At 37.0% G+C, this 13,498-nt stretch overlaps 1 protein-coding gene across 1 annotated transcript; it reads left to right on the top strand.

The window, feature by feature from the left end:
* The first annotated feature begins 1,672 nt into the window (after positions 1–1,672).
* On the top strand, positions 1,673–2,950 carry LOC124214347 (uncharacterized). Its single transcript, XM_046616612.1, has one exon. The coding sequence runs from the start codon at positions 1,673–1,675 to the stop codon at positions 2,948–2,950; it is 1,278 nt and encodes a 425-aa protein (XP_046472568.1).
* Positions 2,951–13,498: the final 10,548 nt, after the last annotated feature.

Below are 13,498 nucleotides of genomic sequence, written 5' to 3'. Positions count from 1 at the left end.
TTCCGACGGTTGCGGACACAAGTGATTTTTGATCAACAATTGTAACTCCTCGAAAGTCTTATCTTTCGGCTTCTGCGGTGCACATAAATTTCGGATCAACGTATAAGTCTTAGGGCTGACTTTTGTGAGCATAACTGCTTTTTGTTTTTCTGCATCTGTTATGCCCGATGCAATAAAATACAATTCCAAACGCTCTGTGAAAGTCTCCCAATCATCTTCACTGGCGTCAAATTCTAGTTTTATTTTACTTTCTACCATTATGATTTTGTTTGACGATTCACCTTCGGGTGTACCTTCTGATGTTGGCTCTCGGTCTAACTCTCGACCGTCGACGTCTAGAGTATCAAACGATTCATCGTTACTGTCCTCACTTTCAGCCAAAACTGTTTGGACTAACAATTTTCTCAGAGTGTCCACTGTATATTCCGGAGTTACTTCCACCTTAAATGCTTTTAGCACTACTAATAATTGTTCTTTTGACTGTCTATATATCCAGGATGTAGCTGGCTTTCCTTTTGGCATCGATGCTCCATTATGCGCACGGCACTTTTATACACTTTTATACACTTTTGTGTACCTGTTTATACGTATTCTCACAACGCACTTTTTATACACGTATGTTTCTTGAAATCCTCGTCGCCAAAATGTTATGTTTATGCATTAAGAGATTCAGAAATATACAATAAACACAGTATACACGAAACACGTTTATTAAGGAAACTCAGATGTACAATGTTATGACCCACGACCTACCGGTCTGGGCACCGGCAGTGTACTGATCCTTTTCATACTCTTATTCCTATTCATTCCTGTATTTACTGACAAGTTCACATATCCTACATTAGACATGATCAATGAGTTTTATAGTTCACAAAATTGCAGTTTAGAAAAACAATTCCAAAAAATGAAAGCTTCTAACATTAAAAAGGTGAACAATCTTTTAATTCAAAATCAAACTCTGGAGGAAAACCAAACAACTCTGACAAATCAAAATGGTTTGTAAACTTAACGAATGTCACTATACCTCCACAAGTTATTGAAACTGTAAGTTTGGGACCTAAACATAGAATTCCCATAAAAAACAATGCAGTACCTACATCTAATCTCATAGCTGATTTTGAATCTTACGCTCATAAAATTCCTTTGGAGTCACGCAATCGAGCTAGAATTGATTTTTCTAATAAAATTGCCAATTTTAAACACAATCCACGAATAACAGGTGAATTCAATACCAAAGCACTCAACGCTATTAAAGACTTCCGAGCTTCTCACCCTGGTCTGCTGTTCTTAAAAGCTGACAAAGGTAACGCAACTGTTTGTATTACTCGTAATGACTACAGAACGAAAATGTCACCACAACAATCAGAGAAAAACACGTATAAAATTGTCAAACATGACCTTACTTACACATTACAACAACGGGTTAACACACTAATTAATAGTTGGCAACAAAAAAATTTAATCACCAGACAAGTCAAACGTAGTATCTACACCAACAACAGTGTGCCACCTAGAGCTTATGGCTTACCTAAAATTCACAAAACTGATGTCCCGGTGGGAGTTATGGTGTCATTCTTAAATAGTCCAACTTACAAATTAGCCAAAACTTTAAACTCATGGATAAAACTGGGCCTGAAAAGAGCACCTTCACATGTAAAAAAACAGCTTTAATATGGTCAACTCCATCAATGGATTCAAATTACCACCAGATTACATTTTAGTTTCCCTAGATGTAATATCACTCTACACTAATATACCGCTGAACTTGGTTACCAATTTTATAAAAAAACGTTGGAGTGAAGTATCACCAAACATCCTTGTACCACTTGAACAATTTCTTTTAGCTTTAAACATCTGTTTTGATGCTCCTATTTTCAAATTCGACGATAAGGTATTTTCTCAAATTTTTGGATTACCAATGGGCTCTTCCCTATTCCCAATACTAGCTGACATGATCACGGATGACCTTGAAGACCACGGCACAACAAAACTGCCTTTCTCGGTACCGTTTTATTTTAGATATGTCGACGACATATTAACAGCCGTTCCTAAAGATTACATCCCACAACTATTAAAAATATTCAATACCTTTCATCCAAGATTACAATTCACCATAGAAATTGAACTTAACAACAAAATTAACTTCTTGGATGTAACAATCATCAACAACTCATACATCATAGAAACCGATTGGTTCCATAAAATCACGTGGTCTGAACGATATTTGAACTTCTATTCACATCATCCCAGATCGTACAAAATCGGGACAATAATTAATTTAGTTGATAGGGGAATAAGATTAGCCAACAGCTGTTATCACGAAAAAAATCTCAAATTAATCAGAGATGTCTTAATTAAGATTGATTATCCGCCGGGCCTCTTACATAGAATCATCAACCAAAAGTACAAAAAAATCTGTGAACAAGACAACAATAACTCCTTAAACCCAACATATAAAGAAAACTTGACCTTTATTTCTATTCCATATGTTAAAGGTTTGTTTGAATCACTAAACAGAACGTTTCAAGAATATAACGTACAATTTGTAGGAGAAAATGTCGACGACTTAAGCTTGTTTTTTGATACAGGGAAAGATAAATTACCACTGGAAAAACAATCAAACTTAGTATATAAAATCTGTTGCAAGGACTGCAATAAGCTGTACATTGGGCAAACTAGTCGTTGCTTAAATGTAAGAATCAATGAACACAAAAACAACTTCAAAGATTCAGACGACCGTTATACAGCTTTAACAAAACATGCAATGTCCTTAAACCACCAATTTGACTTTGATAATGCTAAGATATTACATAAAGAACCTCGATATTATAATAGACTAGTGTTAGAAATGTGTAACATCGCCAATCACTCCGATGCTGTCAATCATAGACAAGACATCGAAAATTTAAGCGAAATTTATATTAAATTAATCAAGGATATGAAGGCGTAGGCAGTTCAACGACCTCTTCATAATATGGTTAAGAACGACCTTCTCACTTATCTCACATTTTTTATACCTCTAATCACTCCTCTGTTCTTATCTATGTTCAATCGGCACAAGAAACGGATTATTTTATTTACTCATTGTCCTTCAACTCTCTTTCGTCAATGTTTTTATAACAGAGTGTTATTATATTCGAAACATTTGACTGTTTGTTTTTAATCATCAACAAGGTATTCGAACGACCTTCTTATTTACGGGATGTGAACAACCTCCCACATATCTCACATGTTTATATGTATACATATTTGTTTACTCTCTTCTTCTCATCCTCTCTCATTCTCCACAAGTAAAGGGTTTTATATTCCACCCACCCACTGTCTCCAACTCCTTTCAGTAACGATCGTCGACAGAGTAGTTGCCTTTTAACCAGACCATCTTTTAACCATCAATAAAATATGGAGACAGAAGATAAAGGAAGTGAGAAAAAAGTGAGAATAAACATCTTAACTGTGTTATTATTTAATCGAATTACTTCTCACCGTTTGTAACATTTGACTACTTTATATAAGGTTGGTGTTCCTTTGTTTCTATATAGGGAAGGGTGGGGCAAGACGGCCCCCCTGGGGCAAGAAGGCCCCCTCCAAAAATTTGGTCAAAAAAAATTTATTTTTTTTTCAAATTATCGGGATTTTGATATATTAGCTCATTTTTAACCGTACGCGAGATACCTTGGGCAAAATGGACCAGCCAAAAATTCTGAAAAACAGATTTTTTTATATTTTTATCGTCAAATTATGAAGAATTCAATGTACTTATTCATTTTCAGGCTGATTGTCTACTAAGTAGACTCTACTTGTAGGGTAAAATGAGCCACTAGCAGCATTTGAAAATAATAATTTTTTTAAAATTAATCAATTTTTTTAATTAAAGTAAAGTTTTTTTTTCAGAGTTTCATCAAAATGTCCATGGATTTGTTCGAAATAGGTCAAAAGTAAACTGATTTGATGGTTGAAAGCCACAACGAGTAATAACAGGCTTAGGGGAACCGTCTTGCCCCAACCTCCCCTACACAGTTTGGTTAATTTTATTATTATTCTAATTTCTTATCATGTATCATAATGTTGTTCCGACGGTACCAACAATGCATTACAAACAGATGTTTTCAATAGATGCATTAAATTGTCCTGAGGATGACTCCAATCAGAGTCGAAACGATGACTGAAACTTGTTATTAAATTAATGACCTACATTTCCAAGATCCTACAACAACACGTATAGTACAAGGTCAAGATCATTTTTTCACAGATAATATATAATTATCGAGGCAACACGTAGCTTGTACAATTTTCTGTGCGGTAGATACGGATGCGTCAACTGGCCTATGACAAATTCTCCATTTGGCTGCCAAAATGCTAAATGCGCTTTCGATGATTCTTCGCGGCTTGCTACGCCAATAATTGAATACATTATTCTTTCGGTTTAGTTCACGACTTCTAGGATATGGTCACATCATATATTTAGTAAGGGAAAACGCTTCATCAGCCACTAAAGTAAATGGTGAAATTCGTCCGTCGCTATTACCATATGTTGCTGGCGATATATGAAAGTAATCCCCTTCGAATCCTCGAGCCATTGCACTGTGGCTAAATTTTCCGCCATCACTCTGACGACCCTCAGCTCCAATATCCAGTAACGTGAAGCGATAGTGTGCATCGCTACATCCGAGCAATTCCAGACTATGACTGCCCTTATAATTATAAAATGCTGAGACACTTTTCGCTGGAGCCTGTAACAAAAATAGGCGACAATATGTTTGTGAGATCACTATATTATCAAACAAACCAGTACCCTTGCATATCCTTACTTGCAGAATAACATCTTTGCCTTCAATAACTCCTATGCAGTTGGGAAAGTTCCACATTTGTCCGAAACTATCAGCAGCTGATTTCTAGTTTTCTGATTTTGCAGGTCAAGAAAGCTGATTCTTTGAAACAGTTCTAAATTACATCGCAAGTTTCAAAAATAGTTTTGGATACTGTACCACGTCCAATTCTAAAGGCAAACGAGATCGATGCCATACTCTCATCTGATGCAAGGTAACGCTGTCATTTGTAGTCTGGTATCAGCTGGTATCGGTTCACGCACAACTGTCTGTTTCGTCAGGCCAGGTTTTGTAACGGCAAGTATCTTTTGGAAATCTCAGCATCATCCGAAAATAATTTATGTACTTTTCGTGATCTTATGATTCCATTTCTTTAATTAGGTTGTCACTGCACCCTGACGAAATCGGCATTCTGCCGTAAATATTGGTCACACCCGAAATTCACGGATGCGTTGTTCTTCGGTCTCCAAATAGTACATACAAAGCTAATAATTTAAGTATTTTACGGTGCGTTGCTTCTTTCTCCCAAGGCCGTCCTGTTCTTTTCCATTTCAGAAATAATACGAAGATGGATATTAAAACCGTCTGAGAATCCATTGTTACCACTGATTGGTAGTACCGTGATAGCAGCAGTCCTCAACTTTCAGAAAAATATCCCCTGTATAAAACATTATAACTAACTTAAAAAGTAGTTGAGATACAGTACACCTTTGTGCCTCCTCTCACATGCGCAGAAGTATAAAAATTATCCCATTGCGTCTTTTGTCTGACTTCGCAACGTTGCATTCTAACTCAGGATCTCTTGCCCCTCAAGCATGTGTTATAGAGAAATGTATTGTTTTGAAATCAATTTGAGGTTAGTTATAATTGGAGACTGAAAATAATAAACAATGACTTCGCGATTAAAAAACGGCAGATTTGTCAAAAAAAGGACTGCTGATAAAATTAATAATGCCTTAGCAGGTATGTCTGATGCTAAAAAACCATAAGTTGAAAATGCACTTGACGGAAAGGACGGAGATAAAATTGCTGATGAGAATGGGATAGTTACGTGGAAAGTAATTGCAAAAAATCTGAAATGCACAAGCTGCAGAAGTCTTTTGAATTTAGAGAAGCTTTATGAGTTCAAAAACGAAGGTCTCCATTCAAAATTTAAAATAAAGTGTGATAAATGTGCAAAGCTTGATAAGGTCAACGTTGGAGTAAAAACCAAGACAGTCTCTGATATTAATTCATCCGTGGTACTTGGTAAGTTATAAATATTCGTTGGTTTTCGGGTTATGCATAAGTGAAAAGCACAGTTGAAAGACAATCTGAACAGTTTGATTTTATAGGTAATTAGAGTATGAAACGGTACAAGGTATACATGTACATATTATGTGTTTACGCGTCAGCGGTCACGACAAGAGTAAGTGTATATTCAAAAATACAAAAGGATGTAGCACGTGAGGCGTGCAATGTGTATAGGTTTCAATAGGTGTCAGCACGTCATAGATTTGGCTGGAAGATAGAGTGTCGTTCTATTCTCAACAATATTATATTTCAATGAATATAATTAATTATACACCTAATTATTATCAAATTATTAATATCTATTATATTAATACAGTAATAACGACATCAGAGTCAGGGCGGCTAGGTGGTCTAGTGAAGTAAGGCTCCGGTAAAGCATCTCTAGATACCAGGTTCGATTCCGGGCTCTGCCGTTAATTTTTCGAATTTACCAGTTTTTCAAATTTATCAAATTTATATCTTCAACAATGAAAAGTCCTCGTGATTAATGATAATGCATATCCGCATTTCAATTATTAGACGGTCATTGACTGCCTTACGGGCTTCGCATCAGAAGCGTCAGATTCCAAAATGTAAACACACTTACAGACATTCTTACAGTTGTGCTCAAGAGGAAGAACACTTTCTATTCACACATACAAAAGCACAAGAAAACAAATTTGAACTAACTGGTGATGAGAGGAATCAACGACATCAGAGTCAGGGCGGCTAGGTGGTCTAGTGGAGTAAGGCTCCGGTAAAGCATCTCCAGATACCAGGTTCGATTCCTGGCTCCGCCGTTAATTTTTCGAATTTACCAGTTTTTCAAATTTATCAAATTTATATCTTCAACAATATTAATACAGTGTTATGGTTTAATCAAAAACTACGTATATAAATGTACTTAGTTTGTTATTATAATGTATTAAATAATTATGTGTTTCAGGAGCTATCCATTCAGGTGTAGGAAACACCAGTTTAAATAAGATTCTAGCTTGTGCAAATTTACCTCAAATAAGAAATCAACTATATAAAAGATATGAGGTTATAGTTGGCAAAGCTATTGAATCAGAAGCAAAGGACAGTTGTAAGCGAGCTGCGTCAGAAGAGAAAGAATTGGTCATTAAAAATGTAAAGAAATTATGCGATACATTGTAAGAATTTATTTCGATTTATTTAAAATATTGAAAGAGCTCATGCAGATAAAATAATGATTATAAATCACATTTTTACTCCAAGGTTTTCTGATAGCAAAATATTATTGCATTGTAATTAATTGAATTGTGACATAATCATGGCTAAAAATTGTAAATATTTTTGTGGAATTTCTATCATATATTTGAAATATTATACATTATTGGATGATTTATAATTATTATATTATCATCAAATGCATAATATACGGCAAATTGAATCTTAACTTGAAATATGACTTGTGATTTTCTTGTTTTACTGTTACAAAGGAGAAATTGAGTATTGCTGTCCTAGCTTTAGGTAAATAGTTTATAATTGTTAATCGCGCACTTCGAAATTATGTACTTTACAGAAAAATTTTTGTCGTATGTTGTACATTTGATATTGAATGGAATTAATAAATAAAATAAAAATAAAAACATGATTGGAAATTTAATGAAATTTTGTCGTTCAATTTCAGGCCTCCCGAAATCACCAAAGACATTTTTCCTCAACTTGACATCCTCAACATCTATTCACAGAATAATAATTATTTATTTGATAATGCTTCAGGTGAAATAATAAATATAACAGTATCATTTGATATGGGTTGGACAAAACGTGGTAATGGACGTAGCTATGACAGCTTGAACGGTTATAGTACAATTATTGGATTTTTATCGGGAAAAATTTTGGATTACACGACGAAAAATCGAAGATGCCGGAAATGCGATATGGGTCGTAAAAAAGAAGACCATAACAGTCGATTAAATTTTTACGGAAGTGCTAAGGCTATGGAGGCTGGGGCAGGAGTTGAACTTGTCAATCACAGCAGCATCTTAAAGGAAGCTGGTTTTCAAGTACAAGCCATCATAGGAGACGAAGACAGTTCTATGATTGCTGCTGTACGAGCAGACGATCCAACTCAAGAATTTCATAAATTATGTGATAAAAATCACATGACCAAGAATTTCGGGACAGCATTGTGGAAAATGCAATCGAGTTATAAAGAATTGGCTAGACAGGGTGTTTCTCCTCACATTAAAAAATGCTTCTCATATGCTGTGTATCAAAATAAGGGGAAATCTGAACAGTTGGCTATAAATTTGAAGCAAATACCTGATCACTTATTCAGTAGACACGAAAATTGTCGTAATTGGTGCAATCCTAATAAAAAACATACTCTCAATCTATCAGATGAAACTTTATACGGTGCATTAGTTAACTTATTTGAAGTATATGCCGCTAACTCGCATAAATTCTATGTAGCGGCTTCAAGCTAAGGCAATGAGAGTTTTAATAATGTTGTAGCTCATAAAGCTCATGAAAATAAATGTTTGAGCACAAGTGCTGCTTGTGATATCAGAGTTGCATCTGCTGTTTGTGTAAAAAATGATGGTAATACGAGTATTTTGAATATTCAAAAAAAGTTAAATCTTCCTAATGGACCTCAAACAGTTAAATACGTTCGTCAAATGGATATACACCGAGAGAAAAAAACGATATTTAACCAGTCAAAGACTAAAAAAATACGTCGATTGGAATTGAAGAGAAAGAGAGAGCTTTGGAGGAAAAATAATGAAAAAAGTGAGGGTATTATTTATGAAAGTAATTGCGGGATTAATAGATTAAATGATTATGTTCGTGATAGCAAAAAGAGAAACATTATTGATGAACATGAAACAATTGTCGTTTACTTCGACAGTAGATAGGATATGACAGTTCTAAATCAAAACAAACATTACGTAACCAGGTGACGTAACCATGTGACGTAACCGGTTGACGTGACAACGGCGGCCATTTTGATTTTTTGATGGCGGCCATTCTGACGGCGGCCATTTTGACGGCGGCCATTTTTGATTTTTTGATGGCGGCCATTTTAATTTTTGCTTAGTCAGACGAGCGGCCATTCAGACAGCAGCCATTTTGATTTTTTATCGTCGGACAGTTTGATAATGTGATTTTCGCTATGACGTCACCAGCATAATCGACCGATTTTACCGTCTGACGGCGGCCATTTTGATTTTTGCTCAGTCGGATGGGCAGCCATTTTGATTTTTATCGTCAGACAGTTTGATAATGTGATTTATTTCTCGGTCGGATGAATAGCCATTTTGATTTTTCGCCGTTACCCGTAAACTTTCGCGCTAATAGTTTGCCCCAGGCGAAAAATAATATTTTCCACGTACTTCGAATACATTCTTTTGCGTTAATCGACCGGATGGTGACATCGCAATTAGATAGGCTGGGGATGTTGTTGACGATCACTAAACTTTCACGCTAACAGTTTGCCCCCAGGGCGAAAATAATATTTTCAATATACCATTTTGATTTTTCACCGTTACCCGTAAACTTCCACGCTAACAGTTTACCCCCTTGATTTTTCGCCGTTACCCGTAAACTTTCGCGCTAATAGTTTGCCCCGGGTGAAAAATAATATTTTCCACGTACTTCGAATACATTCTTGTGTGTTAATCGACCGGTTGGCAACATCGCAATTAGATAGGCCGGTAATGTTCACCACAATTAGATAGGTCGGGGAATGTGGATGACAATCCGTAAACTGTCACTCACGCTAATAGTTTGCTTTCACTATCACTTTCCCAAATTCTTACCTTACCCAAGTGCAACACGATCGTCACATGCGCGCAAAGAATTGCTACATTTGCGAAAAGCCGTTTACCCCTGAGGAGAAAAAGTGCCACGACCACTGTCACTTCACGGGTAAATATCGTGATCCTGCTCATAATCGGTGTAATTTGAATTTCAGAGAGACGCGCACAATTCCAATAGTTTTCCACAATTTGTCCGGTTACGATTCTCACTTTTTAATAAAATCCCTCGCGTCAACTTTTCCCGGTGAAATTACCCTGCTACCCATAAATAAGGAAAAATATATATCCTTCACGAAACGCGTTGATGGGACGATGATGCACTTGAGATTCATCGATTCGTTTCGATTTATGGCTAGCAGCATCGATAAACTTTCCAAATATTTGAATGATGCAGACAAGCCCATAACACGTAAATTTTATAATAATCCGACTCAGTTCAGTTTGATGACCCGCAAAGGCGTTTTTCCCTATGAATACGTCGATTGTTGGGGGAAACTCGATGAACCGCGATTACCTGCAAAGAAACATTTCTACTCGCACCTCTGCGATGCAAATATTTCAGACGTCGATATGACCGCATACAGCTCGCACAACAAGGGATACAAATACCTACTAACAATCATCGATATATTTTCCAAGTACGCGTGGGCTGTGCCGATAAAGTCCAAGAGTGGGAAAGATGTTACTGCTGCCATGAAATCTGTACTGACCCAGAGCCGTATACCTACACATCTACACGTTGATCGAGGCAAAGAATTTTACAACAGCGAATTCAAAGCCCTCGTGAAGGATCACAATATCAACATGTATTCGACATTTAGCAACTTAAAGGCGTCGATATGCGAACGTTTTAATCGAACATTGAAAAATAAAATGTGGAAGCGGTCTCCAAGGATCGTACGAGTGGATTAATATTTTGGCTGATTTAATGAAGTCCTACAACAACACCAGACATCGCACGATTCGAATGAAACCGGTGGATGTTAGCACGGAGAATGAAAAACAGCTGTATCGTAGCGTGTACAAGCCTCGGCAAATCAAACGAAGTGATCGGGCGCGGAAATTCAGTGTGGGCGATCGAGTTCGAATCAGCAAGTCCAAGAATGTATTCGAAAAAGGCTATACGCCCAATTGGACGACTGAAATATTCACCGTGAGTGAGGTGAAAAATACCAATCCACCGACGTACAAACTTGCCGATTATCAAGATCATCCCATCGAGGGGGGCTTCTACGAGGAGGAGCTAGGCAAAGTAAAATACCCCGACGGCTGGCTATCTTGTGGAGAAAGTATTACGCAAACGGGGGAATCGGGTCTATGTGAAGTGGTTGGGTTTTGATAGTTCGCACAATAGCTGGATAAATAAAACAGACATGTAACATAATTTGTATGTATTTTCCGAATTACAATAAAAGATTTGAATATACAAATATTTCCACACTTATCTCCTTTGCATGCACATGTGCCATACTCGATACCATGAAAATAATAATAATAATAATCTGCAATTTTCCATACGATTATTACACATTTTATTTTTTGGAAAACTTTTTTTCATTTTCAGAAAACTTATTTTCATTTTCAGAAAACTTTTTTTCGTTTTCAGAAAACTTATTTTCATTTTCTGAAAACTTTTTTTACGTGTTAATCAAATGGGAAAAAAGTTTTCGGAAAACTTTTTCTCATTTTCTGAAAACTTTTTTTCGTTTTCTGAAAACTTTGTTACGGGGTAGATTGCGTAGGCTCCGATGAGCGGTAATCGGAGCTTACTCCACGCCCAGCCAAGGTGTTATTTGGCTATTGTAGGGTCCGTTCACGTCGACTATGCACTCGCGTGCTACTACTCCCAATGCAGGAAGTGAATGGAATAGAAAGGGATCGGTATTAAGGGAAGGTAAACGATTTAAAGTATATGGTTGTTTATTAGTGGTCAATGCAACGGAGTCGGTGAAGGGAAAAGAAGGTATAGTCTTGGTTTAGAGGGAATGGTGTCTTGCTTGAGCGCTGGGATGGATCTGCCTGCTTCTGCCGGATGTAGCAGGCAAGCTAGCCGCGAGTTACAGGAGAACCTGCTGACTCGCGAACGATAAGGGTAGACTACAGAGCGTAAGGTAACTAAGAGCGTGGGAAAGGAATATGAAGTCTGGAGGACGTAACAACTTTTTTTCATTTTCTGAAAACTTTTTTTCATTTTCTGAAAACTTTTTTTCGTTTTCTGAAAACTTTTCTCGCGGTAAACGAATGAAAATGAATAATTTCTCAATATATTGATAATAAATAAATAAATAAATGAGTAAATAAATAAATAAATAAATGTTAAGCATATGAATTCACATTTTCAAATCCAGTCAAATATCGTTTCCGCATGATGGCGGATCGCCCAAGGCGTCAAACGTAAATATTCACAATAATTCTACGTCTACAGTTTTATCCTATAGCTATTGGGGGGCTGGGACAAACCCCCAAGGTAGGGTGTCGGTCTGTCCAGGTATCAATTGCCGCTTGTCATCCTGCCAACTGAGGGCCAATTTTTTTTGTACGATCGTGCTTACTTCATGTTTCTTACTTCGTATCAAACACTGGGGGAGGGTCAACTCTTGGTAAGCCATCAGACAGCGCTTATAATCATCAAACGTGATACTATTTATCGAAGAATTTTTTACACCCTTGGCGCGCTTACTCACTTTTTCCCCATCCCCGCCCATCGTAGTAAATGTGTACAGCTTTGCTCGCAGTCCCACAAACTCTGTCATAATTTTACCATTATTTTCATCCTTCATTAGCCCTAGTCGTTTCTTGTTTTTAAGCGGAATGCCATAGACATTGTCGGGCGGATAGTCAGAGGTATCAAACATTGTATCCACATCACGTTTGATGATATCGTAGATGTTAGATACGTTAAATTGATAAATAAGGCTGTCTGTGTCAGTATACAACAATTTGACCTCGCTGTTCGAAAAGTTGGATTTCACATAATTATAGTGGAAATCGTAAAGAATGATTTTTGACAGATCTAGAATCGATGCACCGACGTAAATAGGTTTAGCGAAGTGAACCTTGACGCGATTCATTTCAATGATGACCATATCAGCGCCAAATACGGTGCAGCTGTGAAAGTTTGCCCTGGCAATAAGCGCTCTCGCACCACCTCGTCCCTCCCATTTTGTGACCAATTTTACATCTTTATGATTTCGCACGTTCTCCATAGTCTTGCCGAACACCGCGTTATTCATGAGTTTGTAAAAGTTTTTCTCAAATTCATTCCTAGACCGCTTGCGCATGTCCGTGTTGAGCGTGACGTAAGGTTCGAGCCATGGAGATTGTGCAAACTTTAATACTCTGTGCACTTTCGTTACTTTCAATCCTAAACTCAAACATTGCTTCAAATTTCTATAGTGCAATATATACTTTGTTTTGGGGTGGAGGGTGGTCGCGAGTTTGGCGTTTTTACTACCTGGAGGAGTAAAATGCTCGGGACAAAGAGGCAAGTCTTTGTGATCCTCGTGGAGTTCTACAGGATAGTCCAAATCTACCTCCAGAAAGTAACCGATCGGCGAATCGTCCGGATGGTTTGTTATATCGATGTGCTGATACTCCCACTCGAACGAGCCG

Source organism: Neodiprion pinetum, chromosome 3, assembly GCF_021155775.2.
Source record: "Neodiprion pinetum isolate iyNeoPine1 chromosome 3, iyNeoPine1.2, whole genome shotgun sequence".
In the NCBI taxonomy this organism is placed as follows: Eukaryota; Metazoa; Arthropoda; class Insecta; order Hymenoptera; family Diprionidae; genus Neodiprion; species Neodiprion pinetum.
This window is presented reverse-complemented; position numbering and strand designations above follow the sequence as displayed.